This window comes from Meles meles, chromosome 8 (genome assembly GCF_922984935.1).
Source record: "Meles meles chromosome 8, mMelMel3.1 paternal haplotype, whole genome shotgun sequence".
In the NCBI taxonomy this organism is placed as follows: Eukaryota; Metazoa; Chordata; class Mammalia; order Carnivora; family Mustelidae; genus Meles; species Meles meles.
Genome location: NC_060073.1, coordinates 60,069,812 through 60,087,397, shown reverse-complemented (window position 1 = coordinate 60,087,397; position 17,586 = coordinate 60,069,812). Strand labels below are relative to the sequence as shown.

The following is a 17,586-nucleotide window of genomic DNA, read 5'->3' as shown; positions in this document are numbered from 1 at the left end:
AAAAGCTGTCGCAGGCTAAAAAGAGACACAGGTTAAAAGAAATAAGCATACATTTCATAAAACTTTTCTGCTTAACTTGCAGTAGTCAGAACCTGTGTCGCATTTTTAAACAATTTTTTAATGATTTTTATCTATTTGAGAGAGAGAGCACGAGAGAGGGGTGGGTCAAAGGGAGAGGCAGACTCCCCACTGAGCAGGGAGCCCCATTCCAGACTGGATTCTGAGACTCCCGGATCACGACCCCAGCTGAAGGGAGTGGCGTAACCAACTGAGCCACCCAGGCGTCCACCTGCGTCGTGTATTTTGACTAAACTTGGCAGGAGGCTCTGGGAATCGAACCTTAATTCTAAGCTCCACGGTCTACCCAGGCATTTTCCCTCTTACCACGCCCCCTCAGTCAAACTCCACTTCCCAACATGCACTAGGCTCCTCTAAGTCGGCTGTCATTGTGACGCGCGTTTCACAGCTTTCTGGGAAATGTAGTTTATTTGTTCTCCAGCTACGGAAAACTCTAAGGCTATGGACTACCACTCCCGTGAAGTATTGCGGTATTCCGCTGCGTTCGCGGCGTCTTCGAACGCGCCGCGGCAGCCATGTTGGACGCGGCCAGCACGGGGGCCGGCACCAGGGGGTTATCGAAGCAGCTGTCACGATGCTGGGGTCCCTGGTGTTGAGGAGAACAGCGCCGGCGCCGCGGCTCCTCCTCCAGCTGCTTAGGTCCTCATCGCTCCGGAGTCATGGAAGTGCCTCCAGCCCGAATGTGACCACCGCGGGCCGCGGGGAGCCGCAATGGTTGAGGGCGGCCGTCGGGGGGCGCCCTGGAACATCGCTAGCCTTCCTCCCCCATGAAGGGGCAGCCACCTGGGGGCGCCAGGGAGGACTCACCGAGACCTCGTGCCTCGTAGTCGCAGCAACATCGGGACGCCTTCCTAGCCCAGAAGAAACACTCCCGGGACAGGACAGCTGGAACGGGGTCCCCAGCAGGGCCGGACTGAGCATGTGGGCCCTGGCCACGGCGCTTGTGGTTCACTGTTACAGCAAGAACCCGTCTAACAAGGGTGATTATCGGGGCAATCTGGGTTCGAGAAAGACAGAGGCGGGAGGAGTGACCCAACTACGTATCTTTGGAGGGCGGGAGTTGCTTATAGATTTAGATCAGCAGAGCTTCAGGCTTGTAGGGACTCGGACATCTTCTGGTTACTGGAGCAGGCTGGTGAACTGGAGGGCTCAGTGCCTCTGAGTTGGATAACTTCTGTCTTAGGTCAGCTCCCTTGTTTGGGCATTACTTTGTCCATCTGTACAATGGAAACATTGAGACATTCTAAAATTAGAGTGTGGGCCTTTTATGCACTAATATTCTGCCTGGTCAAATTCCTCTCTTAAGTGGTCTCCCAAGAAACTGCTGTGTGTTCTAACGGCAACTATTAGATAGTTTAGGAAAAGTTTTCCCGAGAAAGGTGGCCCAAGAAAGGAAGTACAGACTTGGTTTCAGTGCCACCTTTGCCACTGCTCACCCCTTGCTCCTCTCTGGTTTCAGGTTCCCCCCTTACACAGTAAAGAATGATTTCTCAGTACTCTTACAGTGCTGTTATTTTGAGTCTTGAATTCAGCAGTCTGGGTCTGCCCATCGGACTCCTAGGGATTTTGTTGTCCCTGGTCTCAAGTGTGAGGTGATCTTGCCCAGCCATGCAGTTGGCAGGAGAAGAAAAACAAAGAAGTTGGATCCTTAGAGACCCAAAGCAACCATGGGGGCTGGCTGACTCAGGTTGGCATCTCACCTGGGTGCAAGGAGTTGAGCAGGAACTGAGAGCAGGCAGCCAGACTTCTGGCTTACATGAGTCCAACCACGCAGGTTCTCAGTAGTTCCTCAGGGAGGAAGGCAGGAAGCATGGTGTTCATAGGTTTCATGCATCCCAAGCTCTGAGACTTGGGAGCAAGTGTGGGGACTATCTTGAACTAAGGATTATCTAGCAGGATGTGGCCAGCGGTAAAGGAAGGGTCCTGAACTCGGAGTCAGGACCTCTGGGATCTTGTTCTGGTTCTACCTCGAAGTCCCATTGTGACTTTGGATTCTTGCTTCTCATCCTTACTGGCCCTGTTTCCTCATCTACAAAATGAGGATGTTGAAATAGAGACTCTAAGGGCTCTTCTAACTTAGACATGCTATAATTCTGTAACTTTGGACATTTTTTGAATACCCTCTGTGAGCCCAATTTTGGGAGGTGTGGAACTCCCAACAGCACAAAGTCTTTTAAGGAGACAGTGCAGGCAGTTAGGCCTATGGATCTGGTGAGTGGTCCGACAATGTTTTGTTGGGTGATTGGAGGACCAGCAGGGTCAGGAAAGCATTCCTGGAAGATAGGAGACCTCTGGAGGGTGGGAATTTGAACTTGAGTTCTATAGGATGAGGCAAGAGATGAGAGGGAGAGTGACATTGTGAGCTCCATGAGAGCAAGGAATGCAGCTTATCTTTTTTCACATGTTGATACAAGTTCCTTTCCCTAATACTTTCACATTGTTTGCCCACCATAGCATCTGGAACTTAGTAGGTACTCCATAAATGTGTCTTGAGTTGGACTCTATTGCATGCAAAGTCTTCATGGATATGGGAGTCATAGGTCAGCATGGTGTTTGCAGGGGCTCGAAGGGTAGCCGGCCTGGTTGGAGGACAGGGGGTCTTTGGAATGAGGTGAGAGCAGATGGAGTGGGGCCTGGATGTCAAGAGGGTTTTTGGAGGGTTTGGAAGTTGTCCTGTAGGCAGCAGAGAGCCATGGCAAGTTCATGAGCAGGGAATGTCCTGATGCTAGTATGCTTAGATGTACTGGGGGAGGTGTCCAGGATCTTGCCTTAGAGGTTCCTGGGGACTCCAGTCTGGACTTTGTCTACTTTCCAAAGTAATGACCAAAAACCATGTTCACTTCCAACCCTTCAGACTTCGCTAGCCTATGCTGTACCCTGATTTGGAGGTATAAGCTCAGGCCCTCCATACAGTGTGGTAGAAACTGTACCCTTTAGGAGCCAGGAGGCCCTGATTCTCAAGCTCCTTCTCATTACCCCTGTGACCTTGCAGAAGCCACTTCTTTCTGCAGAGTGAGGGAGGAGTGGATACAGTGATCTGTGAGGAAGCTTTGTTCCCCTTCCAACGGAGGGCTGCCTGAGCATCCCTGGATGTATGCTTAGAGAGCCATGGGGGAAGATAACCAGGAAAGACCTGACTCTGGAGTCTAGGCTGGCATGTGTGGTGGAGACACTAATGTTTGAACCACAGATCTGCTTTGCATATGCATGACAAGATGGCTCTCTTTTCCTTGCTCTGCAGATAAGGAAAGTGAGGCTTAGGAGGTTAGTTGAGTTGGCCAGGGCATACAGCAAGTCAGTGGCGGAATTGGGGTGGGAGCCCAGGTCTGTCTCCATATTCTGCTCTCTCTACTTTACTGCAATGCCTCCTCTCATGGTTTGCTGGGTGAGTCTCTGGTTGGACTGAGAAATGCCTGAGGCGGGGCTCGGTATGAGTCTCTCCAGTGTTCAGAACCCTGCTAGGTACATAGGGCTCCATGGCTGAAAAAAATCTTGCCTCTGCTAGTTTTCGAGTCATGCAGTTTTTCGTTATGGCCACAAGGTGGTGCCAACAGCCTGCAGGCTGCTCAGGGGAGGCCAGGCTTAGCATTGCTTTTCTGATCTAAGGAATTGCAACCCTCTCTTTTGAGTCTCCCTTTGCTGAACTTGGCACCGAGGAGTTGGGAAATTTTTCAACCATCATTTCACCTCCTTGGCATCCTTGTGAGTCTTGCCAGAACAAGGATTATTGCATCTATTTTATAGTCATGGAAGCTGGAGTTAAGAGGAAAGGGGCTGCCACAGCCCCGGGAGCAGGGGGCAGACAGTTGGGCCTCTTGGCTCCTGGTCAGGGCTCTTAACTGAGGAGCCCACACCCCGGCCTTTCCTCTGTGCTGGGTTGGTGACTTGTGACATGAGATTCAAAACTAGCCTGAGAAATCAGAGTTGGGGGAGAAAGTGGGACAAGGTAGGGGGATGATTAATAACAATGACAGCCACATGAAACATACTAGTCTGAGCTTTCTAGCTAATGAAGAGTGAAGGCATTCACGTATCAGGTTGCGTAGGCCGTGCATAGCTGCTAGCACTTTACCTGGATCACCTGCATGATAAGAGTTATAGTTTGAGGGCGCCTGGGTGGCTCAGTGGGTTGAGGCCTCTGCCTTGGGCTCAGGTCATGATCTCAGGGTCCTGGGATCGAGGCCCGAATCAGGCTCTCTGCCCAGTAGGGAACTTGCTTCCCCCTCCCCCTCTGCCTGCCTCTCTGCCTACTTGTGATCTCTCTGTCAAATGGATAAATAAAATCTTAAAAAAAAAAAAAAAAGAGTTACGGGTTTGGGCTCTAATGGATGTGGAAGACGGGTTTACAGTGGCTACCACGTAGGCAGGGGATATATAGCTTTCTCTTTATATACCTTGGCATCATTTACCTTGTTAAAGCCATGTTTTGTTTTTTTTTTCTTTTTTTTTCTTTCTTTCTTTCTTTATTTTAGCAGGGGAGAGGGAGAGAAAAACCCAAGCAGACTCTGTGCTCAGCCTGGAGTCTAATGTGGGGCTCGATCTCAGGACCCGGAAATCATAACTCTAGCTGAAACCAAGAGTCTGACTATTAACTGCACCACCCAGGCACCCCAAAGCCCTTGTTCCCAAAGTGCTTCCATTTCCATTGTTTTAATGGGGCCTTCATGCAGCTAGCTCTGAGGGTAGGTCCTGGCCAGGGGTCTGACCCACTGTGTCCCCTTTCTTTTCAGATGCAGCCCTGATGGAAGCTGCTCGCACCAACAATGTCCAAGAAGTCAGCAGGTGAGTGTTGATCCCCAGGACTTGCTGTCCCCCACAAGAGGGCCTGAGCTGGGCAAACGCCTTCCTCAATCCTCAGTACTGCCTTGGAAGATATCCTCACACTCATCTGGGAAGTGAACCCTGTAACTTCCCTATAGTCGCAATCACCTGGACTCTCTTGGCTTAGGTCAACCCTTAGATTTTTTAAAGTAGGGAGTTAGCCCTGTATTTCCTTTGTTCTTGGCTCCAAACATCTCTGGATCCTCCCACTGTCTTATTTTTAGCAGGGCATGATTTAGAGTCCCCTCCACATCCTGTGGGTTCTTTACTGAATCTTCCAATTTGTTCTTATATGTTTGTGGAACTGGCCATGTGTTATTGTTTGTTGCTGGATAGGGTAGAGGTGGGCACCCATGGAAAGGTTTGGGGATTTGTCAGGGGAGCTGGAAGAAGCCTTTCTGCCAGGTCTTCTGGGGTTAGAAAGGTCTTCCTAAAGGGCTGGGGTGCACATGCTGCGCTCCTGCTTGGGGGCTGACTGCATTCCTCCAGCCTGCCTGGCTCTGCTGGGCCTCTTAGGACCACTGGCAGATTAGATCTGAGGTTTGTTCTTGGGCAGGGACAGGACTCAGGTTGGGGCTCAGCCTGGTGCCGGGGCTGGGCAGTCTGTCCAGGATAGATGCTCAGACCAGAACCAGCGCAGAGCATCAGTGTCTGGCTGTTGGTTAGGGGCAGAGATTTTATTCTTGGTGAAACTAGTGGCCTGCATTGGGCCTCATCTTGGCCTTTCTTGGCCCTTTGTATAAAGCGAGGTGGTCACAGGATGCCCCCCTTTCTCTGCTACCATCTCCACATTTTAGACAGGAAGTCCTGTGTTTGGTGTGGCTACCCCTGCATCCAGTGCCACGTTCTTGGTGCTCCTCCTCGCTCCAGCTGCCTGAACATGTAAGAAAGTGTTGAAAGTCATCTGCAACCCCCACTAAGACTTACTGCTTTGATTCCCTTTCATTTTATCTGCAGCATTATTATTGATTCTCAAGGGTGCTTTTGAGTATTAATGTTCAAGGCTTAGATTTTAATAAACTACTTTTGGAAGTATGGGCTGGGAGTTGTTTCGTAGCCAAATAAATATGATGGAGCAATAGTTTAATAAACATGCGATGATGCATCTTAAAAACCAAACACAGATGTCAGCTTGTTGTTATAAGAGCCATTCATAACTGCCAGCTGTGTGTGGCGTCTTCATTTCCCCAGAAACAGCTGAGCCGCGCTTCCTTCTGCTGTAGTACAAGGGCGTGAGGGGGCAAAACTCGCTCTGTCCCCTCCTCTCAGGCCTTTGCTGACCCTCAAATCACCTGTCAGTGATTGGTCAGCCTCCTGCGGAGGATGGCCAGGCCGCTGCTTTCCTCTGGCAAAGTTCAGACGGTGTATTTGCCGTCACCCAGGAGAGGCTGAGTTTACCCTAGTCCATTAAGCCCTTGAGTGTTGATTATTTTAGCTCTTTGAAATACATGTTTTTCTGGGGCACCTGGGTGGCTCAGCGGGTTAAAGCCTCTGCCTTTGGCTCAGGTCATGATCCCAGGGTCCTGGGATCGAACCCCACATCAGGCTCTCTGCTCGGCAGGGAGCCTGCTTCCTCCTCTCTCTCTGCCTGCCTCTCTGCCTACTTGTGATCTCTGTCAAATAAATAAATAAAATCTTAAAAAAAAAAAGAAATACATATTTTTCTGATAGCAATTAAACACTTGTCAAAAGAATGCAGAAAGTGATTGAATATCTGATCCATGTGATGCAGAACATTCCTTCTCGCCTGTGTGGATAGCATTTATAAGGGCCTTTCATGCATATCTCCAGTCTCTAGCTGCTTTTCTCCTGCCTCCAGTCATGTCATCTCTTTTGGTCGTGATGACTCAGTCTCCCTTCACCCCTTGTAAGGGAGTCGGAGATGAGCAAGGCACAGAGCCTGACTTTTAGCACACCAATCTTACCCCTACTCTTCTTACCTCCTGCGCCCCTCCAAGGCCCCCCCCCCAACTCTGAAGCAAAGAGTAGGGAACAAACAGCAAAGGCAGGGAATGGGAGATGCTGGCTGGCTGCTGGGCCCAGGGTCATGTTGGTGCTGCTGAGGTGGTACTTGTGCAGCATTGCAGGGTGTGGGGCAAGAGGGCAGGTGGTTTGAGAGAAGCCAATGTGCAAGGCTTGGAATGTCCATGGTAAGGAGTCTTGTATTCTTATCCTGTAAGCAGTGGGGAGACATGGAAGGTCTTTGAGCAGGGGAATGACCTAATTAGGATCATTCACAAGGGCAAAGGATAAACAAGTGGGGAGAGGCTGTTTCAATAAGACAAATTCTAGAAGATAAAGGCCTGAATTAGGACATTCCTCCCTCCTCCTCACTCAAAACAGTTCCCGCTTACTCCTCACCCAAAACAGTTCCCGCTTATGAATGAATGCGTAGTCCTCTGCTGGAGGGCACTGGAGATAGGGGTTGACCCAGGCTCTGGTCTCAAGGAAGCAGACCTGTAACCTATCAATTACAGTTTTTTCTGCTACCAGAGATAGGTCTAGAGGTGGAGGTGGGGAGAGCCTGACCACCCTTGCTTAGAAGAAAGTTCTATTGAATTCCTACAGCCGGTCTTTATTCAGCTTTTCTATGCCCTGGACTCTGCATGGGCACTTCATGCTGCTCTTAGGTTCTTCCTGTGTACCCTGCTTTTAGCTCCTCCCAACAGACCTTCCCACAGCAGGATAGAGTCCCATTCTCAATTTTTAAAAACTACTTAAACATAGTTTATACATGGTTAGGTCATCAAGTGTACGATCAGTATTGTTTACGATATCAGTTTTTGGAATAAAACTTAGATCTGGTGAATAATACTGTCCTTTACCGTTCTTTCCCCATTGCCCACTCTGAGGCTTTGAGCTCTGTGTGTCTGCCTTGGTGTCCCCCAATCTTCCTTAGCCCTAGAGCCTTAGGAAGGCTCTGGATAGTGAAGGGCAGCAGCCTGAGGTTCTTCTGATCAAAGGGGAAGGGCTTCATCCTCCTTTTTAAGGACTCTCGAATCTGAAGTTCCTAGGTCTTGGATATGAGCCCTCTACACAAACCACCCCTCTGTACTCTGCGCTCATTACCCTCTGCTTAAATCCTTCCAGACTGAGCTCAAGTGCTACAGCCCTTATAAAGCTTTCTTAGACTCCTCCCACGGTGATCTCCCCTTCCTTTGCCTCATCTCCCTTCTGGTATGGGAGGGTATGAAAGTCATCTGAAAAGGGCCAGGCCGGTCTGCGACAGGAGAATGATCTTTGTCTAGGAGAGAAGTTGGAGGTTGGGTGAGAGAACTAGGGCTGACTATCAGGACTGAGGAGGCACTCAGTCCATGAACAGGAAAAGCAGCAAGGTTAACTGCTCCCCAAATCAGGAATCCTTACAGACAACCTTATGAGATGATTAAGCCAGCAGCTCTGGACAGTCACCCTGATGTGGGGGCATTGTTGACCTGCTTTACGTGGTGCTTGCTGACTGTGTGTGGTATGAGCCTGCCTGGCTAGAGGGACAGGGAAGGATCTGCCACTGGCCACATTCTGTTCTTGATATTAAGAAGGTTGTGAGCTAGACTTCACCTTAAACCACTGGATTATATGCCTCCCCAGGGCAGGGACAGGTTTGTTCCCTACATTTCATACTCTGTTCCCCAGCATGACAGAACTTGGGGAAAGTTGCTTTTTACTGACTTTTCAGTAAACTTGAAGCAGGCAGTCTGGAGTCTTATTTCCAAACTTCCATTGGCTGTGTTAGAGGAAAGCTCGGTGCCTTCCTCTTCCCTTCTTTCTCTTCTCCTTTCTCCCTGTATGGCAACCATTTCCCTCCTCCTCCAAGGCACTTAAACCTTGTCAGTGTGTTAAGCTCTGACTCCTCAGGAGTGGAAGCCCTGTCCTGGGCCCCTGTCCCACCTGTCAGCATCATGAACAGGTGGCCTGACTCCTGGGCTCAGCCCATACCCAAGCCTGGCTTCTGGATGCAGGAACCACTCACCCGAAACCTAGGGCATAGGGCAGACTAAAGGCACATCTGTCCAGGCTTGGGCTGAGCCATGTGAGGAGCTCTCAGGGCTGGGAAAAGTGAGGCCTCCTATTTTCCCAATGGATATCACATTTCCTTCAGAACAAACTTGAGTGAAAGATAACACCCCTACCCATGTCCCTTCTCCCAGCAGGGAGTTGGACCTCTCTGCTGAGTGCATAATTCTGTTGTTCATCAGCCTGAACATTGTCTAATGAAGGAGGCCTGTGACATCAGTCTTGAACCTCAGACTGCCTGCCCTTTCCAGAATTATTTGATCATTTGACAAAATTTACTGAGCATATGCCATGTCCTATGCTTGGCACAGGGATATCTGACCAGGCATGATTCCTGCCCTTAATGCAGGAGACTGGGGAAGACTGTGGCAACATAGCATGATCAGTGCTGTGAGACAGGAGCCCAGAAGATGCCCCTAACCAACCTGTGAGACCAGAGAAAGCATCCTAGAGGAAATGGCTTTAAATATCTGTAGGGCTTAGGATATAGAAGGGGCAGGTATTCCAGGCAAAGGGGCCACTTGAGTGGTAGCACGGAGGCAAGAGACAGCCTAGGGTGTATGGTCGGGAGGGGGAATTATGTATTGTTTGGTGTTGCTTGATCACATTTTGAGGTCAGGAGGAACTGGAGAGAGGGAGGGACCTGGCCATGGAGGGAATTGTCCATTTCTCTCAGTCATCATCTGTTCAGCCCATCTTCTGTGCCTAGCCCTGAGCTAAATTTGTGTTGGTGGCAACAGCATGAGGAAGGAGAAGCAATTCCTGTCCTGGAGGAGCTCACTGACTCCCTTCCTAGGGGAGGATGGGGCACATGAGTCAAAATTGAGACCCAACAAAACAAGGCACATGTTGCCTAACTTCTATGAGCTTAGGTAACATGGAGATAATACCTATAACCCATAGATTTGTAGAGTATTTCTTAATAACAGAGATAATACTTCACTTGACCAAGGTTTGTGAGTGCTTATTAGGAGCTAGGCATTGGGCTGAATGCTGGAAATGCAGTGGTGAACAAGATTAACACAGTCCCTTCCCTCTTGGTACTTAACGGTAACTGGGAGCCAGTGACTAATTATACAGACAAAATTTTGTACTTAAAAATGAAGTGCGGTTTGTCTTTTCAATAAATGGTGCTGGGACAACTGTATATCTGCATACAAAAAAATGCAGTTAGAGCCTTACCTCACCCATACACCAAAATTATCTCAAAATGGATCATAGGCCTAAATGTAAGAGCTAAAACTATAAAACTCTTAAAACACGTAAATCTTTGTGACCTTGGGTTAGGGCAAAGCCATCTTAGATATAGCATCAAAAGCACAAGAAGACAGAGAAAAAGGTAGATAAATTGGACTTCACCAAAATTTAAAACTTTGTGTTCAAAGGACACCTTCAGGAAAGTGAAGAAGACTCCCACGGAATGGGAGAACATATTTGCAAATCATATTTCTGGTAAGAGATTTGTACCCAGAATATGTGAAGAACTCTTTGACTCATCAATAAAAAGATAACTGAATTTAAAAATGGACAAAGTAGGGATGCCTGGGTTTCTCAGTTGGTTAAGTGGCTACCTTCAGCTCAGGTCATGATGCTGGGGTCCTGGAATCGAGTCCTGTATCGGGCTTCTTGCTCAGCGGGGAGCCTGCTTCTCCCTCTGCCTGCTCTGCCTGCTGTTCCCCCTGCTTGTGTGTGTGCGCTCTCTCTCTCTCTCTCTCTCTCTCTCTCTGTTAAATACGTAAAATCTTTTTTAAAAAATGAACAAAGAATCTGAATAGATATTTCTCTAAAGAAGGTACTCAAATGAGCATCCATGATTCTCAATACCCACACATAAAGATGCTTAACGTCATTAGTCATTAGGGAAATGCTAATCAAAACCACAATGAGATACCACTTCACACTTATTAGGATAGTTGTAAGCGGAAAGATAATAGCAAGTGTTTGTCGGATGTGGAGAAATTGGAACCCTCCCGTATTGCCGATGGGTATGTGAAATGGTGAAACTACTTTGGAAAAGCGTTGGCATTTCCTCAGTATGTTAAACATAGAGGTACTTTATGACCCTGCAAGTCTTCTCCTAGGTATATAACCCAGAGAAATGAAGACATGAACATGAATGTTCATAACATTTTTATTCATAATACCCCAAAGAGGAAAACAACCCCAAAGTCCATAAGTGGTTGAATGGATAAATAAAAATACGACATAGCTACAGAGTAGAATATTATGCATCAGTGCAAAACAATGAAGTGCTGCTGTATCCTACAATGTCAAGGAACCTTGAAGGCATTACGCTAACTGGAAGTCAGACAAAAGACTGTCACATACCGTATGATTCAATTCATACAGTGTCCAAAATGGACAAATCCATAGGGACAGAAAATAAATTAGTTAGTTATTGCCAAGGACTGGAGAGGTTGGTGTTGGGAGGGAATAGGGATTGACTGCTAATGGGTCTGGAATTTCTTTTGGGGATGATGAAACTGTTCTGGAGTTAGTAGTTGAGATTGTACAGCTCTGAATATACTAAAAATGATAGAGTTGTCCACGTTTAATGGGTGGATTACATGGTATGTTAATTATATCCTCAAACTTGTTTAAAAAGGGAAGGACAAGGCACTTGGGAATCTAACCTTGGATCTAGGAGGAGTGGAGGAGAGGGTATATATCAGTAAGGGAAAGCATTGGAGTACATGAGATTGAAGTGAGCTCTGAAGGATGAAGACAAAGGCAAAATTACATTCGGTTGGAGGGAGCAGTAGGGTGGAAGGCCCTAAGTCAAGAACAGATGTGAAGACATCAAGAACTGAGAAAAGGCCAATCTTACTAGACTCTAGAGCGCAAGGGCACAGTGACATAAACTGAAGCTGGAGAGTTAAGCAAGGACCATACCACACTGGGTTGTAGGTCATGGTGATGATTTTTATTTTTACTAAGATCACTGGGCAACCACTAAAGAATTTTAACCCTATACCCTTGTGTGTGTGAGAGAGAAAGAGAGAGAGCGCACGCACAAACGAGAGAAAGACCTGGTGACATGATCTAGATCTGTAATTGTAAAAGATCTCCCTAGTTGCTCCATGGAGAATAGATTGGATAGAGAGCCATGGTGGATGCAGGAAGACTGGTTTAAAGCGACTGGAATAGTCTAGAAGAGATTGATGGCAGGTGATGACTTGGACTAAGATGTCAGCAGAGATGGAGGAAGTAAGCTAGACAGGACTAGGTGGTGGTTAGAGCACTATCAGTGCCTGATATGTCATATGTACTAATAAATGAATGTTGAATGAATGAATAGAATTGGATATCATTGATTAGGGAGAAGAAGGTATTACGAATGAATTTCAGCTGTGTAGATGTTGTGTGGAAGAAAGTGCTACTGGGTTGGTAGGAAAAGATTATGAACTCAGTTTTAAACATGCTAAAGTTGACATGCTAGTGAGATACTCAGGTGAAGATTTCAACTAGGCAGTTGAATGTATGCATCATTCTGACTCTTCCCGCTGTATATACCATGTTGCTTCTCAAAAAAAAAAAAACAAACCTCAGTGATCACTTTAGAGATTTTTTTAAAAAGATTTATTTATTTATTAGGGAGAGAGCACATGCGCATGCGCGCGCGTGCACGCTAGCATAGAAGCAGGGGGAATGGCAGGCAGAGGGAGAGGAAGAAATAGTCTCCCTGCGGAGGGGCCCAAGACCCTGGGATCATGACCTGAGCCCAAGGCAGATGCTTAACTGACTAAGCCATCCAGGCACCCCTAGAGATTGTTTTGTTATCTCATTTTGATTTCTGGTTTCATGGTTTTAGGAAAATCAAGGAATTAATACCAGGTCAGACTTGTTTACTAGATAGATGCCTTTGGAAAAAAGTCTGATTTGGTTTACAGTTCAGGAAAGAAGAAAGGGTTAGATTTTGTTGAGAGTTAAACACATTTGTTCTAGCTTTACATCGATTGCTTGGTTTGGTTCTTGTCCCTGGATGCCCCAGCTTGGGGCTTGAGGCACTTGCTGTCCCTGTGCCAGGACTAAGGTGTCCAGAATGTGCTCAGCTACAGCATAGGTAAATGTTCTGCACATTGATCCAGGGATTTTATCTAATTAACAAAAACCCTGGCTGGTAAATACATTTGGCTGTCTCAGGTCCTCAGAGAGGCTGTCTGTTTATTGATTGTTGTATCATTTGGGCTGGATGGGAAGATATTAATGATGGCATCAGAGCAACCAAACATCCAGCTCTCTTAACCAGTAAATATTTAAGTGTCCTTGTGGTTTACAGTTGATTGAAACAAGTTTTATTCTAGACCAAAGGTCAAGGCCTAACTGCCATCACACTTCTAATTTGATGCTTATGAGAGTTCCTTAAGAACATCACACTGGTTTTTGAGTGCTGGGGTGTAACACCCATGGACTTTTTGAATACTGGGATGTCAGAGGGCAGTGGAATATTAGAGAAAGAATACAAGATTTTTAGAATGAGCAGATCTGGATTCCGCTTCAGACTGGCTCTGGGACCCGTAATAAGTCACAGAACTTCCCTCTTTGAGTCTTAGTTTCCAAATCATATTAATGTTAGTCTCCAAATCATGTTAATGGGGTTCCCATTGAGAACTTTGAAATACAGTTCCCAATGTTTAGCTCTGCAGAGAAAATCAAGTCTCTTTGGAAAGGCCCAGATCCCATGCTGAAGCACCAGGTAAGCAGTTGTGCAGAGGTGTGTGACTGGGTCTTTGCTTACTTGCTCCCTGGTGATAGAAGGTAGTTGGGGAAGACTAGTTTGGCAGCTTTTTCTGAACTTCACAGTTAGATGAGTTGTGGAAGCAGACAGTCAGCTGCACAGAAGCCCAGCAGAGTCAGGTGGTTGGCCAGGTGCAGAAGCAGAGAACAGCTAAGGCCTATGGGGGTGGCATGTAGGGAGGAGGGATGTCCCTGAAAGTGAGCCCAACCCTGGGATGGAGCCTTTAGTGTTGCCCTACTGCTTCTTGTCTGTGTGGCCTTGGTCCCTTAACTGTGAGTTATATAGATGGCAGAGCATTGCAATTGTTCATCACCATTCATGTGCTGGTTAACAAGTACTTAATGAAAAATGAAAGCACTTATTGAATATCGCATAAATGTTTTGTAAATGGTAAAGAGGCAAATGTTAATAGTTAATTGCAGTTATAATAAACCTATAAACAGAGAACTGACCTCCTTTTGAAAAAATAATATAAAAATGGAGAATTACCTCCTTTATTCATTCAACAAATAGTGTCTGCTATGTGCTGACACTTTGCTAGGCCCTGATGGATTGGTGGTAAGCCAAAAATACTTACACAGAGCTTAAAGCCTACTCAGATGTTGATTGTGCAAATATAAAATTACAGAGAGAGAGAGAGAAAGAGAAAGAAAAATTAGAGCTGTGACAGGTGCTGCAAGGGAGGGTAAAGAGAATCCTAGAGCCCCTAGTGAATTTCTTCTGGTGAAGGAAAGCTTCCCAGAGGAAGCTTGAACTCTGGTGAGGAGTTAACCTAGGTGAAGAAGGGCAGAAGAGCTTTCCTGGCAGAAGGAACTTTCATTTACAAAGACCCAGCAGAAGGAGAAGTGATGACAAGTGTGAAGGACTAAAAAGGGCAGGGACCTGCAGCTGGGGGAGTGGGGGCTGCTAGAGTAAGCGTTAAAGGATATAGTGAGGAGCTTTGTCTTCATTCTAACAGCAATGGTAACCGATTGGTGGTGCCGGTGGGGTAGTTGGGTTGACGTGATCGACAACCTTTCTGATGGCTGAGAAACATCAGGAGCCAGTCTGTTACCAGCCTGTGTGTGCCAGGATCTTCTTTGGCACTGATCCAGCCACTGAGGCAGGGTAGGTCACAAAACTGCAGTGCCCCAGGGTCCCGCAGCAGGGGCTGTCAGGCTCTTTTTCCGCAGCATTATTGCTGTGGCCCCAGTGCTACTTCTTAAAAATCCCAGCTCAGTCATGACCATAACACAAATCCTATCAGCATGGCTAGAACCAGTTGGATTTTTCCCCAAGGGATTTTCCTGGAAACTGAGGGAGAGAAATCCAAGAATACTGAAAGTAGTCAAGCTAAATATGTCGCTGGGCTTACGATATTCACTTTTGCCTCTTGCTTCACAGTTCCTGCTATATCCCTGCCCTGTTTGAAAGCTTTCTCAGAAAAACTCACTTTTTTTTTTTTAATCTCACTTTTGATTTTTGAGGCTCTTTTACTCCTAGTTCCTTCCCTTTCCTCCTTTTGATCAGAAGTCCCAGGTCCAGACTCCTAAGGTAACAAGTGGTTCTCCCCTCTGACTCAGTCAGTGGATCTGTCAGAGGCTCTCATATCACTGGCAGGAATCCCAGTGGTAAGGACTTTGGAGTCTGAGAAAGCAAGATTTGATTCCCAGCTGTGAGTCTGAGAAAGCAAGGGTTGAATTCGAACTCTGTCATTTGTCAGCTCTGTGGCCTTGGGAAAGGTGCCTAACCTCTTCTGGCCTTAGATTCTTCCTCTACAAAGTGAGATAATGATTGACCTACCTCACACCTTTGCTGTAAGTAGTAAATGAGAAAATTAAATGAGAGAAGCTGCTTAGTGCTATGCCTAGACATACTGAATGCTCTGTATATATTGTTTTGTTACTAAGTGTTAATTACACTGCCCCGTAAATAAGGTAATGGATAGAATTTTCTGAATATTCAGTTATTACCCTGTACATGTTTCTTAAGCTTTTAGTGTGAGCATTCAGAAACCTTCCAGACTAACAAAGCCAAGGTAAATAAATAAGTGGGGCAAAAAACTACACAGGCTATCATGCTTAGTTTTACTCCTTTTTTTTTTTTTTTAAGAACTTAACGTATATTGAGAATTTTATTTACTTTTTATGGGATATTACTTTTTGATAGCATGATTTTCTGTGCATATAATTTATATATATATTGGTTTGTACTATAAAACATTACAAAATAACACTTTAATAATACTGTTAAATATTACTGATAGTAGCTGGTGTTTATTGAATACCTTTTTTGAGGCAGGTATTATGTGAGTCTCTAATCACTAAATCCTCACAACTGTGCAACTAATAATAGCCCCATTTCACAGGTGATGAAACAGGAATGAGGATTACTTGAGTAATTTCCAGAGTTGTCCACTTGGAAGTGGCATACCACTTCATTGTATAGATGAGGAGCCCGAGGCAGAGAGAGGCTTGCTGTGGTCACAGTTTCCTCAGCACTCTTCCAGGATCCCTTTTCCTGTTCAGGAAGTGTTTTTTAGCTAGAGGGAGAACCACTTCGGTCTGCCTTTTGGGGAATCTACAAGGTTCCTGAAGAACTTTCTGTCCTTCCCTCTGCTCTTCACCGACACCCTTTCCCCTGCCCCTACTGCCCTGCACTCCCACCAGGCAAGCCTGGCCTTGCCCTCCATCCGGAGAACACTGTTCCAGTCGGACATGGCTTCTCACTGTCCCAAACATGCAGCTTACTCCTTCTACCTGGAAGCCTTTGCGGTGCTTTCAGCTCCACCAGTCCTTCTGTCTAGGATCTCTAATTCGTGCTTCATCGCCTACCTCAACCCCTTCCTCTTCTAGAAAGCTCTCCCTCACTGGTAATAATAGCTGTCATTTATTAAATATCCACTCTGTCTGAGGCAGAGTACTAGATACTGTGTATGTATTGTTTTCCTTTCTTGCTACAGTATTGCAGAACAGATGGTGTTATATCCATTTTCCAGATGAGAAAACTTGATGCCTAATTTTCGCACTCACTACCTCACAGCTAGTAAATAGTGGAGCTGTGATTTAAGCTGAGATACAAAGCGTGTGCTTTTCTCAGTGCCGTTTACTACTTGTTCTAGCCCGCAGTGAACTTTCATATCACATTCCCATGGCCTTAAAGTCTGCGCCATACAGTATCATGTAGGGTTTTAGCCTCCTTGCCTCTCATGCCCGTGTCTCCTCACCTAGGCTGTGCTGTCACAGCAAGGTGGATGGCACCTCCTCCTGCCTCCACACAAGTCTGGCTGGGCACTCCAAGGCACACGGTACAGATAGAGTCCGGCTGGCTGATTGATGGGTCGAATGAAACCCTGTTTATTCTCTAGAGGCTGCCCAGCAGGAGGGTACAGCAGCTGGGCAGGCTGGCTGGGCTCCGGACCCTCCATTCATGTGGATGGGAGGCCCAGGAAGGCTGCCTAAGAATCCTCTCTGAGGTTGAGCCGAGGCTTCCATCTCAATGCCCTTTTGTTTGGAGGGATAGCACCAAGGCCTCCCATGAAGTCTGTGTGTTTGACCAGCTTTTACAGTTGGATAGTGAGCAGGGACAGGGTGTAAAGCACAAACAATTGGGGGAGGCCTCTGAATTCCCAGGGGTTCATAGTCCAGCAGGCAGGCCAGGATCCTTTCCAGGGCAGGTGACACTTAGTTACAGCCACTGCATGGATAGACAGGATCCAAGGCACTTTGGTCTCTGGCCTCACTTACTCTTCAGTATTCAGGTCCCTGTTTAGCTTTTCTTACCACCCTGCCACCACCACCAAAAAAGGTTTTTGCTGGGGGATATCCAGCCCTCAGTTGAACTTCTCTAGGTATGAAGCCCTCTCTGCCTCCTGAAGAATAAGCAGACTGATTGAATAACCATTCATTCATTCATTCTTTTCTTTTTCTTTTTGAGATATAATTCATATACCATAA

At 46.7% G+C, this 17,586-nt stretch overlaps 1 protein-coding gene across 1 annotated transcript in view; it reads left to right on the top strand.

Annotated features, from left to right (window-relative positions):
* The first annotated feature begins 597 nt into the window (after positions 1 to 597).
* Positions 598 to 17,586, top strand: part of CLPB (caseinolytic mitochondrial matrix peptidase chaperone subunit B) — a 148,578-nt gene continuing 131,589 nt past the window's right edge. The window contains exons 1-2 of the mRNA XM_046016486.1: positions 598 to 1,058; positions 4,809 to 4,860. Coding sequence (XP_045872442.1) covers positions 653 to 1,058; positions 4,809 to 4,860 — 458 coding nt within the window. The 5' untranslated portion in view covers positions 598 to 652. The remainder of the gene's footprint in view (positions 1,059 to 4,808; positions 4,861 to 17,586) is intronic.